At 39.8% G+C, this 17,586-nt stretch overlaps 1 protein-coding gene across 4 annotated transcripts in view; it reads right to left on the reverse strand.

Moving 5' to 3' along the window:
• Positions 1 to 17,586, reverse strand: part of AOAH (acyloxyacyl hydrolase) — a 181,530-nt gene that overhangs the window by 64,537 nt on the left and 99,407 nt on the right. For all 4 annotated transcript variants that reach the window (XM_044919905.1, XM_021699288.1, XM_021699289.1 and 1 more), the window contains one exon: positions 14,031 to 14,122. In XM_044919905.1, coding sequence (XP_044775840.1) covers positions 14,031 to 14,122 — 92 coding nt within the window. The remainder of the gene's footprint in view (positions 1 to 14,030; positions 14,123 to 17,586) is intronic.

Consider the following 17,586-nt stretch of genomic DNA (forward strand, 5'->3'; position numbering starts at 1 on the left):
GGGGGGAGGGGGTCAGTGAAACTCATCTATATGAAAGTATAATGGTGGATACATGCCATTTTGCATTTGTCAAAACCCATGGAAGGTTCTACATAAAGAATAAACCTTTAGGTAAACTATGGACTTTAGTTAAGAATAATATGTAAATATTGGCTCTTCATTTAAAACAAATGTACCACACTAATGCAAGATGTCAATAATAGGGGAAATTGAAGAAATGAGAGAGTATATAGGAATGCTGTATTTTCTGCTCAATTTTTCTGTAAACCTAAAATTGCTAAAAAATTAAAGTCTATTAAAAAAAAAGGCCCTCTCTGGAAAGAAAGAGGGACCCAGCTAAACTGAGTCTTCTAACTGCCTTTTCCTAGGCACCAGTTATGTGAGTGAAGCCATGTGGACCCTCTAATCCAGCCACTAGGTGAATACCATCGAGTAACTATGGTCAATGTCACATGGAGAGGAGGAATTGGACAGCCAAACTTTTCCTGAATTCCTGATACACTAAACTGTGAGACATAAAGAAAATGGTTATTGTTTTAAGCCACTAAAGTTTGGAAGTTTGGAGTACTTTGTTACACAACAATAGATAACCAGAACAGATGGTTATAGAATTCTAGGTTAAAATCATTTTCCCTCAGAAGTTTGAAGGAATCAGTTCATTGGCTCCTAGCCTCCTAGTGTTGTTGTCTGAAGCTATTCTGTGCCTCGATCCTTTGAAAGCCTACGGTAGCATCTGTTCCAAGAGTTCTGAAATGTGATGACAGGCTTGGTGTGGCTCTATTTTCATTCACAGTGTTAGTCACTGATGGACCTTTTCAACTTGGAAATTCATGTCTGTCAGTTCTCAGAGATGTTCTTCAATTATTTCATTGATGATTTCTTTCTTTCTTTTTTTTCTCAGAACCCCTATTATTTGTATATTGGGTCAGCTGGGCTCTGGTCGTCTGATCTTCCTAGCTTTTCTGCCCTATTTTCCATATCTTTGTCTTTTGCTCTATTTTCTGGAGGATATCCTCAAATTTATCTTTTAATCCCTTTATGAAAGTTATCTGATGCATAATTTCCAAGTGACCCTTTTTGTTCTTTGAATATATTTTTAGTTTTAGCATAACCTAATTACATGAATGAAACCTCTTATCTTTTTGAAGATATTAATTCTAGTTATTTTTTATAAATAGGGTATCAATTAGAGTCTAAGAAAAACATTTTCTTCCTTAGAAAATAGAGCAATAGTTTGTTTTCTTGAAGTTCCTTTTTCTCTTTTTGTGTTGTCTTTCACATTCAAGGTTTCCCTCAGATGTCTGATGATCCTGGAATGTTTGTTGGCTTGTATTTAAAAGTGGAAACTGGTTGAAAACTTAAAAGCTGATTGGAAAATGGACCCCTGGGTGTGGCTTGTTGACTATGTCCTCACCGTAGCTATGGACTGGTGGGGACTTTCTCAGGGAAACCCTGCTGTCCGTGTCTGGAGCTTTCCTCCCTGGGATGTGAAGATTCCCCTGGGAAGGATCTTCTGGTCTTCAGCTGGCTTGCCAGCACTCTGGAGCTGGTTGTCTGCATTCACCATGCATGTGTTTTAGTGGGTACTCCTCTCCTCACTTATGTCTAGTGTCCCTCAGTCCAGAAGCCTTTGATTTTAGCATCTCCAGAGAATAATAAACCTCTAGTCTTAACACCAGAGTAAGGGGAGGCAGCTGCCCAGCTGTGTAAAGTTGGGAAAGAGTCTAAGGATCTAACTGCTTTTTCAGCAATCTTTCAACTGACACTAGTTTTTACCCTCACCTCCATTTCTAGAGCTACCATATGTAGTCGATTCCCAAGTCTTTTGGGGGATACAGTGTAAACTGGGTTGCTTCTTGACATTCCCTCCTACTGGCTTATGATGCAGTTTTCTGAGTCGACTAGGTTAGTTATCTCCTGTCCTGCTTTCTGGCTTCCAACATTTTGTGGCTGATGGCTCTTCCTGTTCTCTCTGTCCTTGTAGACCAATTCATTTACTGTCATTTTAGTGAGGTGTCTCAAGGGAGAGAAGTAAATGCTTTGTTCAATCTGTTATCTTACCCAGAAGGCTGAAACGAATATACTCTGCATCATTTATGCCCTCTGCCTTGACTATTTTATTATATTTTGAAAAAGCGGATGGGAAATGGACATTAGATCTGAGTTCAATGCTAAAATAATTTCACGGTCAATTAGGAGGGGTTATTGTCCTTTGGGAAAGTAATTGTTACCAATATTTAGTCATGAATGTATGTTTGATAATTCTAAAAATGGAATTTATGTACCAAAATACTGTTTTGCTCATGGCCTGCTCATGAAGAGTAAATAGTGTAGATATTAATATTATAGATAGTTAGTTGCATCTTTCTTTACAAGAATACAAAATCTTTGCCAGCCGGTGAATAGTTTCATTAATATTTCTGACCAGAAATAGTATGTAGAATTTTGAGATTAAGGTTTTGTACTAGGCACTAGAAAACATTTCACATAATCAAAGATAATGTTTTCTTTCATCCCACCTCGAATACATAATCTTTCTTATAAATTCTAGGGATTGAATTTCTCATGGAGTGCTCAAGAATCCAGAGAAGACAGGAAAATCAATATAATATTTTGAGAAGCCTGTAGTACGATATTTTTGAGATGCTAACAAATTGAGAAGAATGCTTGATGGAAAGTCATCTGTGTACAAGGTCAGTTGGATTTGAATTCATAGGAGAAACCAAGGATACTGTGCATAGTAAGGTTAACTGTGATGACCTCTCTGGTTTCGAATCCCCACTCCTCTCGCTCCCTAACCCTACTTGGACACAGGTTTCTCAGTGTGACCTTTTGTTTCTCCCTTTTCCCTCTGTTGTACATTCAAGCCAAGTCCAATGGGCTGGTAGAAGAGGTGATAGTTTAGTTTGGGGGATGCAAAGGAGGAGTACTTGAAGTACTTGAAGGTTCTCTTCTTTCCACTTTCCCCATTGCCTAAGATGCTGGTGTCCTCAACCTACAGGGCTGGCTTGGAAGCATGCCATGTGAAAGTCCCACTTTGACCAGCTCTGTCTACTGCAGGGCATTTCATGTGAGGACACACTATCAGCTTTTGATTTCTAACACCAAAATTCAAAATAGGGAAATCTCCTACAGAATGTGTACTGGTTGCTTTCCCCGCTGTGGGTTCAGGTAGCAGACAAAAACACTTTCTCTGAGCGCCTCCTAATGACCTGCCACCCCCATGCCATTTCATGATGAAGAAATGGAAAACAAATAAACAAACAAAGAATAAAACCAAGAATGATCTTCAAGCATGATACTAATTAAAGGGGTTGATTTAGAACTGAAAAAAAAAATCATCCCCTCCTATGCTGACTCAAAGCAGAACCTTCTCAGAGAGAGGCATCAGAACAGTTTCCCAATAGACTTAGCATGTCAGAGGTTTTGGGGGTAGACCAAGTAGGATATCATGCAAGCAATAGTGGTGTATCAGGGCCTGGTGAAGTTTCTGAGGCGATTTCTGACTCTCTGCAGAGCATTGCTAGTTTGGGTATACATTCTGACACCCTAATTAAGTTGCATCATAGGGAATAAGACACACAAAAAAGACCAGGGCATGGAAGACTAGCAGCAGGGTCAAGGAGAGAAAAATGGTAACATCTGATGTGAAGGGTTAGGGCAGGAGAGTGAATTAGGATAAAACTGAATAATTTAGAGACTGGAACGGCTTTATCCAGGGACTGCTACTGCTAGGAATTTTAAGAAAAGTGTGGGGAGTTTTGTTTCTGATGTAGGTGGAAGTCAGACCAGCATGGGGCCAGGGAGATGGCTTAAAGAACTTTTAGAATTCCTTCTAGTCCTTTGATACCAGATCCCTGTGCAACCTCTAATTCACCACATCACGGAACAACCAAGATTTCAGCCTCAGAGACAACTAAACATTCAGAATTCGACTCACTGTGTATTCAGAGAGACTGGCAATGGGCTAATTAGGCAGGGGTGTGTGTAGGGGTGAGGATGGCTCTAGAGGAGGTCCTAGGAGTTCAGACATGAAAAGATTAGTCAGACAGCATGATAGATTTTGAATCTGGAGCAGCAAATAATACAGGGAAATAGACTTCATGGGCCTTGTGTTCAATAATTCATGAGCTACTGTACTCAGACAAGGCTTCTTACCTGTTAAGTTAACCTCCCACTAAGATTCCTCCCTCTGTCCTTCTCAGAGCTTGGGGCAGTGATAACTGTTTCCCTCCTGGCTTTTTCTTTTTCTTTTTTGGCCTCAGATTTGATTCTAGGCATAAACATTAAACTATGATAAAACTGAGAGATATAAGGTGTGGACACTTATAAAGGTAAAAAGATCGCTTGTGATGCACAAAAGATGGTTTTAATAATCTAAACAGCATTTCTCAAAGGATGCTGTGAAACACCAGGTTCTTGAGATGTATCTTTCTCATAAAATATACACACATACACACAGAGAAGGAGACAGAGAGGGAGGGAGGGAGGGAGAGAGAGATTCTACATAGTTCTGTGGTCAAATAAGTAAATGAATTTAGGAACTGTTCCATATTAAACCTTGGAGGTATACCAAGGTTGTTTTTTTTTTTTTCCCTTATTAAAGGCTCTTATTAGTCTTATACGGAATAAAAGTGTTTCTCCTTATTCAAACCGGCATTTCCAAAACTTAGTTGACCTAGGAATCTTTTGAAAAATGTGTGTGACAGCTTGTGGAACTAGTCTTTCACAGAACAGTGTTTGGAGAATATTGATGAATTATTTCTATCTGTATGTGAGCATGGAGATGGCCTAAAATCTCAGGTTCAGTTGGTTATAGGAATCCTGTTAGAGAAATTTGGAGGTTTTTCCTTTGCTTTGATCAATCTAGACTGCACAATTTTTCATTCTGGACAAAATTTTACATCGAGGCTTGACTCATCTATAATTGACCAAATTCACTTGTAGCAGATCTCTCATTTGTTTTATTCCTTCTACCTGGCTCCTGAATTGATATTTTACTTGAAATTCACTACCTCCAACTTGTTGATCATGTGGTCATTTTTACATTTTAATGAATTGTGCTAATCTCTTGTAGAATATTTATTACAGAACACACTTAGTAGTCCAATGGCTTAAGTTACATTGATTTATTTTTACATGCATCACATCATGCAGCTGGTGATTCGATTCATGCTGTTTATATTCCTCCTCCCTTATCCCTAGCATTTTTTCTGAAATGTTAATTCCTGCAAATCTGATTTGATTTAGGCAATCTGAGAAAATGCAAGGGAAGGAGGCTTGTAGATTGGAAAGCAATCTACAAATGTAAAATGATAATCATTATGAACCTATTCAGTAATTCTTCTACTGAGTACCTTCTAAAGGGGTCACATAATGTGTCAGGGGCTAGGGCTATGGAACAAAGTCAAGCCAATTTCTGTACTCAAGATGCTCAGAGTCTGGTATGGGGCTGGGTGGAGAGGAAAAACAATAAAGAAACAGTTATGACAAGTGAGGTGACATTGGTACTGAAGAAGCACAATAGGAGTACAGGAGAGAATCATCCAGTTAGACGGGGAGTTGGCATGAGGAGCCTGTCTAAAGGAACTGACTCCTAAATGGTAAGTGTAAAAGCATGAACAAAGGGTAACTAGATAAGACAAAAGCAAATTTGTAAATGCTCCTGAAAAGATGCTCAAACTCACTAGTGACCGGGAGGCTACATATTAGAACAACAATAAAACATTGTTAGATTGGAAAAAATGAAGAAAGTGGGCAATATTCGGTATTGGCAAGGATGTGGGGAAACGTGTTCTCATATGCTATTTGTGGGAATGTAAATTGGGATAGCCTTTTTGGAGGGATGATGAAAAATTAAGAATGTATTCATTTGGAGTTAGCCATTTTTTCCTAAAGATATCCTCACATGGTTTCATAAAGAGAACTGGAGAATGTTCATTATGGCATTATTGGGTGTAATGAGGATTTGGAATGGACTGTCCATCCGTAGGAGAACAAAACAACCCTACTATGAAATACCATGCAGAATTGCACAAGAATAGAAAGTGCTTCAATAAGTATTGTTAAAGCAAAGCATTAATTTACCATGTTATGCACAGTATAATGTTACTTATGGGGGAAATCCCAACGAAATATTTATTTCTTTATATACGGATTTACACATGTAATCACACAGAAGGAATCTGAACAAAATCACACTAAATTGATAACAGGACTTTCTCTTGGGAAAGGGGGTGAAATTGGGGGAAACCTTTGACTTTTTACTTTACATACCTCAGTATTTTTTGTAAGATGAAAATGTACTCATGATTTGAGTAGTTAAATTAAAAAGTGAAAATTTAGAAATGAGTAGAGTCAAGGGAGAAGTTGTTGCAGGTGAAGAGATTTGTCAGTGTATGGCAGGAAGAGTCCTTGGCTAGGAGCCATAGCGTCCACAGATGGTCCTTCCTGCCCATCCCTGCCCGACACTGCACCCCTTCTTGCCTTCTCCAGGACCTGGTTCCTTCCCTCATCCACCTTTCTCTCTTTGTTGGATCTTCCTCTCACTAAAAGCATGCTGTAGGAGTTCTCATGTAAAAAAAATGTCTCCCTGATCTTTTATTCCCCACCAGCTATCACCCCCTTTCTCTGTTCCCTTTAATAGTGAAGCTTGTTAAATGAGTTGTTGATGCTTACTTCCTTCATCACCTCCTGGAAACTACTCTCAGCAGTCAGGTTCCCATCTCTGTCCAAGGAGACATTTCTGGCCAATCTCCCCTGCTCACCACCCTGCATACCCAGTGCTCTTTCTCCATCCCCATCCTCCTCTGCCTCTGGCAGCATTTGGCTGAAAGGCACTTGTCCTTTGGAAACATTTTCTTGGTCTGTAGGATACTGAACCCTTCTAGTTTTCTCTCCACTTCGAGAACTATTCCTTTATCTTCTCTTCCCAAACCTCTGCATGTTGGCATCCCCCAGCCTCCATCCATGGCCACATTTCTCTTTCACACTCATTCCCTGGCACAGAAGTTCTCAATTTGTTGCTCTCAGAACCATTTTATACTCTTCAAATTACTGAGGAACCCAGAGAGCTTTCTTTATGTGATTATAGCTGTCAGTATTTATATGTTAGAAATTAGAACTTAGAAATTTGAAAGCATATTTAATTATTAACTCATTTAAAATAATAAACCCATTACATGTTAACATAAGTAACATTTTTCTTCTGAAAAAATATATTTTCCAACCCTTCCTCCAATTAGTGAGAAAAATGGCATCATTTTATAATTTTGCAAATCTCCTTAGTGTCTGACTTTAATAGAAGACAGCTCTGTTCTCATCTCTGCTTCTGCATTATATCTGTTGTGATATGTTGTTTTGATGGAATTATATGAAGAAAATCTCATCTTAAACATACATGTAGCTGGAAAAGGGAGTAACATTTTAATATCTTTTTTAGATAAGTATGGATAGCCTTCTTTGATTCTATACCAAAACTTGAGACGTGGTATTTTCTTAAAGATTGATTAGTTGCAATGTAGAGTCTGAAAATATATCAATGAACTTTTTTTGCACCACATTACATTAAAATGCATTGGTCTATCTTGTACTTTGAGTGGATTTTTTACCCATGCATGGTTTTACATATCATATACTGGTCATTTAGAAAATATTGGCTGAGTTACGCGGGTATTCTAAATGTTGATACATTTTATGATATAATATTGAAAAATCATATTTGTTCCTTGCACTATATCTCTATTAGAAAGGTTTTGAGTATTAGGAAGATGTCAAGTTCATAAGAGAAAATGCAAGTTTTCAAAAATTCAGAATTTTCTCCGAAAGCTCAAATTTTATGATTAACAATCAATACTGTCAGTTGTTTTCCTTGAAGTTCCCTCATTTCAGATACAATATCTGCCACATATCCAATCTGAATCCCTATAATTTATTTTCTAGTTCTTTTCAGTAAAACTGGTGTTCCATGAAAAAACTGATTGGAGTGGACTTTAGCTCTCAACTCCTTTACGCAAGTGTTTTCCTTAAGACAATCATATTTTATTATGCAGCAAAAGTGCTTTATGTATAGCTCCCATTTCATCAGATGAAAGTATTAAAAAATCATGTATATGCTTTAATAAAATTAATGTTTCTGCTTCATAGATGAACTTTTCAGGGGAAGATGTCCCCCTCTTTTTTAAAACCAGGACCGTGTAGAGGTGAAGACCACAGTTACTACTAATATAGTTTGGTGCCACCGCTTTGATTCATGCTCAGACGTCAGCACCTTCACCCACTGCTGCTCTTGCGCATCAGTATAAATGGCTGCACAGCACGAAAGACAAATGCTGTTTTAATCCTGTTGTGAAAATGTTTTTTACCTTGTGGATCCCCTGAAAAGGTCTGAGAGACCCTCCTCCCAGCAGTCCACGGACAACACTTGGAAAAGCACTGATGTAGACCACACTCCACTATAATCAGCCTCAGCTAACTTCAAATGACCAACTCTCCAGCTAATTATTTGTTTTGCAAAGTATAATTATAAGATGGCTAATCATTGGCACTTACATCACATGTAATTTTTGAATAATGGATTTAATAAGGTTATTAAGCTCATTAGTGTTTAGTACTTACATGTCTTTTTTTAAAACATGAAATTAGGTTAGCAAATCTTAGCTGCAAATCCCTTCTCTCCAATTTTCTGTTTTTAACACCCCAAGTGACTTGGTTTGGAATTATACACTGCTTTTCAAAATTGTTCTCTCATATAATGTCTACTGGGTTGGAGAGAATAGATAACCTTTAACACTCAGATTCTAGGACACCTCTCATCAAAGATGTGTGTTTAAATGTCCTTGAATAGCATTACTGTGCCACTTTTCACAATAGCTATGTCTATTCTCTCTAAGCATGTGCTATGTTTCTGGCCCCAAATAGCAAGTCTAAGCCAGAGGCAGAGGGAGCAACATTTACTCTAGAAAATTCCATGTAGTTTGCACCCACTTATGTTGGCCCACTGATCTCACTCTTACCTTCCTGCCTAATGTAACTTTGGTAATTGCTCTTGGCTCTTTTGGCTTTCATGACTTTTTATGGCTAACTTCATCTTCTTTTTTTAAAGTTCTGATTGCTACCCTGTTTTTCCTCTCATCCCCTCTGCCTTCCAGCTTTGAAGGACTTCTCTACCATTTAGCCCCAGCCTGCAGAACTCTACTGACTGGACCATCCCTGGCCCCACTTTCAGAAGGGGATTTGGACAACCATCAAAGCTCAGGATATATGCAGTTGGGTTCAAGTGGTTATTTTTGTTAAGGGTTTGGAGTTATCTGTTTCCCTTTCTGAGGTTTGCTTGGAGGAAACAGTACCCATAAAGGACAATTATGGAGTGCCACTTTAACGAATAGATGGTCCAGCACCCATACCACACAGTGCGGGGCTTACGATGCAAGGGTTCAGACTTTATGGCACAGCGACGCTGGCCCTAGAGAAACATGGTTCCTAGAATGTTTCAGGCTCTGATCCATTAAATTAGCCAGGTCTTTCTTGTCTGAAGGCATAGCTAGTTAAGGGGTGGAGAAAAACATATTTGGTGGGGAGATGCAGCAGCATATTTTCCTACCAGCTTCCTCCAATGCTTCTAAACCAAGCAGCATCATAAGGTAGGTTGTGGACTTTAATAGCACATTGCCCTGTAGCCACTAAACTTGAACACTGGGGAGAACTTCAGAGATGGCTAGGTACAATTCAACTTCAACATATAAATGAGGTCCAGGGATGCTCTCTATTCCACTGAGGGCCATACAGAACCAGAACCTTGTACCTGTAAATACAGTTTTCCTCCTACTTCATCACACTGACTCACAGGGCTCTGGAATTTTAAGTATTGCTTGTAAATTAGAAGTCCTTCCTGAGTTTTGGTATTGTTTCCCATATTTCCACATGTGTTATGGGGCCTTGGGTTCTTTACCTTAAATAGGATTTTTCTCTTACATTAATTGCTTTTGAAGGTGATCTGAACATGAAGTACTCTTTTTAATCTTTAGAAAAATACCTTTTTCTTCTTACTCACAGTTATAGTTCTCCTTCCCAATGTTAGTTACTGTTGGGTTCCCAGCCTCCAAACTACCAGCCTCACAAGGTGGGTTTTTTGTTTTTTGTTTTTGCCTTTGAATCACTCAATTGCTTTCTGAATCACATTGGGAAGACAAAAACAAAAACAAAAAAAAAACCCCCGCATGGTTTTAAAAGATACTGCTTTTTGAATTTTCTGGACCCTGAGTGTCAAGAGAACAGATTTTTGTTAATATAGACTCAACTGAAGGATATAAAGATTTGTGTTTTGCTTTTGTTTTTTTTTGAGAGAGAGAGAACATGTACTAGCAGTGGGGGAGGGGCAGAGGGAGAGGGAGAGAGAGAATCTTAAGCAGGCTCCACGCTCAGCATGGAGCCAATGCAGGGCTCAATATCATGACCCTGAGATCATGACCTGAGCTGAAACCAAGAGTCGGATGCTTAACCAACTGAGCCACCCAGGGACCCCAGAATGTAGATTTATAAAAGTAAGGGGTTGTGTTTGTCTTTTAATGCATGCATGTAATTTCAATTAGTTCCATTTATCTTATAAAAAAGATACGAAATTTTGAGGGGTGAAGGGTATATTGGAAAAAGAAAAGGAAAGCAACCATTTTCTCTCCCAAACTGCATTCTTTTGCTTTCAAAGGTACATTTTCCAAAGAACATCGTTAATACACAAAGCATGAGGCCGATCACAGATAATAGGAAGCACTTTCTAGAGATCCAGGTGAACAGAGAAAGCAATACACTCTATCCTGTGCTGATAAGCATTTGGACTCAAAAGGACATTTGCTCAAAATGCCTGTGGAAGCTGCCTACATGGCTCACAAATGCTGCTTCTGGGTCAATAGTTTTTTCACTTGCCCAATTTCACCAGAAGAGGATCTTCATCATACTCTAATCTTTAATATTTTTTACACACTTTACAAATCTTCATTCTTTTAAGAAGGAGATTGGCCCAGCATAGATTATCTGCAGGTATAATTTGCATGAGATTATAGAGATAATTTAACAGGACCTCCTGCTGGGGGTGGGGGTGGAGGGTGGGTGGGGGACACACATCCTGAATGGTGACACACAATGGGTATCATGCTACTGTGTCTGCCTAAGGGGGGAATCCACGGCAACTCAAGATTCCAGACAGAGAATTTCCTTTTCTATCAAAAGGAACTGAATATATTTTTTCCCATTCCAGCTGGGTGGCAGAGAACACAGGCATAGCATACAGAAACAGGTGGCAAAAAGAGACAACTAGATAACCTGGGGTCCCACAAACAGAGAGAGGAAAGCTCCAGCAGGGTAGGTGACCCTACAGCACACCAGTGGGGGTGCACACCTCCTTAGAAACAACAGATAAGGATGGTACTCAGAGTTAACACTGAGGGGGCTGCCCAAGCAGACTGAGTTTTTATAAATGGCAACACAGAGTCTCACACAAGAAGGTGCAAAGTCAGCACAGACTAGCTCAGGATGGGGGTGCGGTTCACATAAAACACACCTAGACAGTCACTTCCTTTGTGAGATGGTGTCAGAATGTCTCTGCACAACCCTTATAAGGATTATAACCCATGAGTGTCTGAAAACTGGCAACTTTCCTCTCTCTTTCTCCACACTGCCTTTCTCCTAAGAAAGATCTGGCTGCCTGCTGGACTCTGATGGGATGGCGGTGGACATGGCTATGGGACTGGAGGGCTAATGGGATTTCACATTGAGAGGGGAGCAAACTCCTGGTGTGAGGACAGAGGAGACAGAGAAGGGAAGAAGGACACTGGCTCCCCTTGCCACCCGCCATCCTCCCCACCAAAAAAAAACCCCCACAAAAAACGCAACAACCCTAAAACAACTGAACAGTGTGCTTGGGAGCAGGAGCTATTTTGGAGTAGAGTTTTGGGGAAAATTAGTTGCAGGAGATGTGGGGCACCTGTTGGTGAATGCGAGCTATAAGTGGAAAGAAATGCAGAAACGAGTTTTCACTTCAGCTGGGCCTGCTGAGTGGCGTCTTTCATTCTTTGCATGACTCCAGGGAAGATTTAAGCTACTTTGCAATTAATTTTAAACATTAGACTGGTATTTCCTCCATGGCAACTTTGTGAGGCTTTGGATCAAAAAGTGGCTGAATTTTACAGGGTGCAACTTAAATTTAAGCTTCCATTAAAAGTATAATAAACTATGTCCACTTCTCACTCATAATGAATTCTTCTTGTTATTGTCCTAAAAGCCTTAATTTAGAGAAACTTCCAGGTATTTTTTACATGGCTGGATCGTGGAGGCCACTTAAATATTATTTCCTCCATTCCAATGTTGGCAGTGGGGAGATCAACAAGAGTCTTTTTTCCAGGAAGCCGCTCTAGACCGGCCATCTTTAGATGTGTTCCAGGTGACAAAGACAACAGCAGGTGCAGCTGAGGAGAGAGGGACTGAGGTTGGCATGCAGGGGGCCCCAGAACGCTGGGAGCATGGGCGCCCTAGCAAGGGACCCCCGATCGACCTTTGAGGTGATACACAGCACATCTCCCTAAGGGTGGGCTCCTCTAGTTTTTAGTCATTTCTCCAGCCCATAGCCATGCTCTCAAAGTGACAAAGACTCCAGAGAGCCATGTTCCCATAGGTGGAATGAAAACAGCTCATAAAGGTTGGGAGCTGGGGATTAGGAGGACCCTTGCTCACCAAATCATTCTCTGGGACAACGTGACATCAGGTTCCATGACAACAGATCGCACTTCTTATTGACATGGGACCCTGGTCAAGTTTCTTAACCTGTCTGCTTAACCCTTAGATTCCTTAACTGTGAAATGCAGAAGTCAATGCCACCTCCCTCACAAAGAGATGAAATGAGAAAAATCTCTACTTAACACTCAGGACAGTGATTGGTATGTAGCAAATACCTCACGCAGGTTACTTCTTATGCTCCCTATCACTGATCCTCTTAGTATTATTATACTAACCTAATTTTTCACATGATTAAACTTGAAAACCTATACCTAAACTTGAAAGTGCATCTCCTCTGCTTTCCCTACACGCACAGGTGATTCCTACATAATTATGAGTACCCTTTCCTTAAGGTTGGTTACCTTTCCTAGTTTCCTCTCTACCTTTTTCATTACCCCAATCTCGTAAATCCTTTAGGGTTTGGCCCTTGCCTAACACCCCCAAGAGAAGTGGCTGTTGATTAATTCTATGAATTATTTCTTCAATGAATCTGTAGCTCTGTGTTGAGAATTGTCTTTTGGCACATCTCTCTTCTATTATCATTATTTATACATTGTCTTATCTGCCCTACTCGACTGTAATTGGCTGTAGAGACAGGTCAAGCCCTATTTACCTTTGAAACATCTATAGCATCTGTACCTGATGAGGTAGTAATTATTTAATAGGTATTTTTAGATGAATGAGTGAAGATAATAAGATAATAATCAAATAAATTATTCATGATACACAATGTCCTCTATTAAATTAAAAAATGGGGTGCTAACCTATGAATGCTTGTTCCCACGCTCTGAGTCAACACCCAATCACACACAGCAAACTGGGTTTGTGTGTCACTCAGATTTGTCATACATTGTCTCTACCTTCAAATCCAGAGCATTAAAGCCAGGGTGATTCCAGGACCTTGCAACTTGCCTGTTAATTTTAGCCATTACCTTTATAAATATTAATTTCTGAGAGTAAATAATCAATAAACATCCTTATCCCTTGAATGAGAAAAATTCGGTGATGGGTTTATGTATTTTCCTTCAGAGGTCAACTCTAGAGCCAAATACTCCCTCCTTGCTAGCACTGATAAAATACAATTTGCATTACATCCCACTGCATAGTGGACTCTATGTCAGTGATGGGTTTCTTGTATGTTACTCATGTTCTACAAGCAATTCCTAATAATTCCCATTTCAACATCTTGGAAGCAAGCCCCATATCTCTTGTTCTTTCCTTACATATATACGCTGAAATGTTTAAAGGTACTCAAACATACATACCCGCTAATGGAGTCCAGAAACCCAGTAGCACCAGAGAATTGGGGCCAGTCGAGCTCATTGGTAAGAGCTATTGGTAAATTGATGAAGGATTTCTAAAGAAAAAATAAAGTGGTGATTATAAAAACGGTCATCTGTTTTTTACAGGTAGTAAGATTATTCATTGTCTAGGCATTGTTCTCTATTTTCCTCACTCTCTTTTTCTTAATCTCTCTCTTTAAGGGACTTTGACATATATGAAGTATATGCCTATCATCAGAAACCTCACAAAGATCAGCATCACTCATGAACTGGCTTCCATTCAGCTTCTGCGAAAGATGTGAAATGCATGGCTGCTTATACTCATCCCTCATTTGAAAGGGATGCTTCAGTAGATGGGTAAACTTTCCACTTTTTTAAATGTGCTGGGATTTTCTCCATATTTTAGTTTAGATATTCAGGAAATCAACTGTCTAAAGGGTAGTAATACCCACGCCCCCAGCAAAAATGCCTTCCCTGAGTTCAAAGCTATGCCCTCAGTCAATCAGACAGTGTCTCCTGACCTCCTTAGGAGTCTCAGGCACTTCTGAGAATCTAATTTGGGCTACTTTACTCCCAAAGATGCACATATACTTTACATGGCTTATGATTTCAAGGGGTTCACAGACCCCCTGCATTTCTAGCACAGACTCCAGTTTAAGAACTCCTGACACAGAGTGTTGACAAAACCAGGATTCATTTGAACCCTGTTTCTATGGTTTATGCAAAATCACAGCATAAAAATGATGTCAGCTATGTCCCCTTATTTTTCCTTTTATAAATACCTTCTGGGATCAACCTCTACTCTGGTCTAATTTCTAGAATAAGCTTATCTAGACTGATGTGTTCAGAATAGGGTTGCCAAATTTAGCAGATAAAAATAGAGGATGCCCAGTTAAATTTGAGGTTCAATACACAAATTGTGATGTATACATACAATGGAATACTATTCAGGTTTAAGAAGAAGGAGATTCTGACCCATGCTACAACATGGGTGAAAATTATGGGCATTACGCTAAGTGAAATAAGCCAGTTTCACAAAAAAGATAAATACTATATGATTCCATGTATGTAAGGTATTTAGAGCTGTCAAATTCATAGAAACAGAAAGTAGAAAGGTGGTTGCCAGGGGCTGGGAGTGGATGTGGGGGAAGTGGATGAGGGCCCCATCCTTATTCTTGTCCCAAGTGTGATTTCCAGCACAAGGGAGGCTGAAAGTGGAAGAGAGGTGACTAGGAAGGATGGCTTCTTGGGATTGACTATGTTAACTAGCAACAACAATGGTGTATTATCATTAATAATTACCATAATTATGTATTAATTATATAATAATACTAATGTATTAATTATGATTTATCTCCATCAAAGGAGCAGAGACAAGGTCATGGAAAGGAGGCTTCTGATGAACCTTAAAGCACCATGCAGTCCCAGTGACTGGCACTTTGTCACCCCCTTAGCAGGAGGCACCCACCACTTTCTGCTCAAAACTCCACCATTATTGTGAGTCAGATACTCTCTGTTTTGGTTTCTGTTTCTGCTGCCACCATAAATCAAATATTATCTCTGGTTGTTGTTGTTGTTATTGTTTTTAATCTTATTTTTTCTCTAGGTCTTTCTGCTTTCAAAGTGTGTTTGGTGTAGGATTTGAGAATATTCAGTTCTTCCAGTGAAGACAAGAAAAACAAACAGAACGGATGAAATTCGTAAGACGTGTTAAATGGAGATAGTGAATAAGCAAGTGGCTTGTGAGATGTAGGCAGAATTCATGCGCTGTGTTAAGCTAGCAGCCTGTAGAACACGTTGGAAGTTAAAAGAAGGATACACCACTCCCGGATACCACTCTCTGTCCTTTTTCTCAGTCATCCGCATAATAACCACCCCAGATTTGGGGAACTGGCAGGGAACTAGGCTTCTGACTCTGGGCTGTCAGCTCTGCCTTTCCCAGGGAGTTAGACAGGAAGGCTGCCGGCACAGGGAGGCGTGTCTGATGCTCTCTGCAGCCTGGAGCCATAACAGAGGGGGTGCCGGCAAAGTAGGAAAAAGCTTTACTTTAGAAATCCAGGAGCTCTGACTTCTGTGTCTGGCTCTCCCAATACAGTGAAACTCCACAATCTGGATATGACACATCGGAAGTGATTTCCATATCCCATCCAGCCCCATTCTCAGTCAGAGGTGGCTGATAGAGTGTTTATCTTCCCAGCTGGGGAAGAGCAGATGTGGAGGGAGGGGTGGGACAGGTGAGGAAATGGCCAGCAACCTCGTCGTGGGAAGTGGGGTCTCTCAATTCAGTCTCTGGATCAATCTGAAGAAATGGATCTCAAATACCTGGGAGACTCTGGGACTTCTTGCTGCTCTCAAAAAAGCCCCAACCAGTCCTGGAATCATCCCCTCCCAGATTTAAGCTGGAGCAGATGGTAGCTGATGCTGAATCACAGCGGGGACCAGGATGGGTCTGTATCCTGCAGTTGGAGCCCTGGAAGGCCCAGGAAGTTCAGCTGCATAGGTTTCTCCCGGTCACTCGATTAACCCTGAAATAATACAAATCTGTTTCCCTGGTTAAGTGCTTTAGACTTCACTTATGGTGTTATGGCCAAGTTTTACTATTCCTAGCTGTGCAAAATCAGGGAAGATGGAGCTTTACCAATGTGTCAGTTTTGAGATCTCTGATGGCTGTCGAGTATTACTCTATCTACTTCAACAGGAATGTTGGGAGGATGTAAGGACAGCGAGGAGAGCCGGTTGACAAGTGGAAGCCCTACACGATGTAAAGGATCATGCTTGGATGGATCACCTAGAGTCCCTTGACAAGTGGATTGTCCCAGGTTTAAGAGAACTGAAGTTTATTGCCAGATAATAGAAAAGATTTGAGCAGACAAATGGAAGACTTTACATACTTTTTCTTCCTTGGTAAATTTGGTAGATAAAAATGAGAAGTAATGGCCATTAATAGCAAAGGTTTTGTAGACCCTAGCAAAAAGAGAATGTTTAAGTCATATCACATTAAACACTAAAAGCCTTATTCATGCAACATTATACTTTCAGGCATTTAAGGCAGGAAAGATGCAAATTAAGATTTCCCTCATCAACTCCTGCTTATTCCTCGTGAGCATTTATGTTCTCAGGAAATTCGCCTTAAATGTACCTTAAATGCACATATGTGGAAAGACTTAATATTTACCAAGAAAAATTTCCCCAATTTGTAAAGAGCATCAGAAACTCAATGAGCACTAAGTCAACTACAGCATTGCTTCAGATTATCTTCTGATTTTATCAATGATATAAAATGTTTTTATGTCATAATTGGCATGTATATGCTATTTTTGTGTAATATTTTCACATTATTCTGTGTGTGTGTGTGTGCATTGAGAAAGCCCATTGGTTCTCATTTTTAACGCATATTCAGTAAACATAATACTTTAGATTTGAGTATATTTTAAGCCCTAACTTCAACAGGCAACTTACATTTGGGTTTCTTATAACCATCTTCAGTGAGAGAAAAGAGAGTAATGGTATCAATCACACATTCATCTGGTCATGCCAA

This window comes from Neomonachus schauinslandi, chromosome 12, assembly GCF_002201575.2.
Source record: "Neomonachus schauinslandi chromosome 12, ASM220157v2, whole genome shotgun sequence".
Taxonomy (NCBI): domain Eukaryota; kingdom Metazoa; phylum Chordata; class Mammalia; order Carnivora; family Phocidae; genus Neomonachus; species Neomonachus schauinslandi.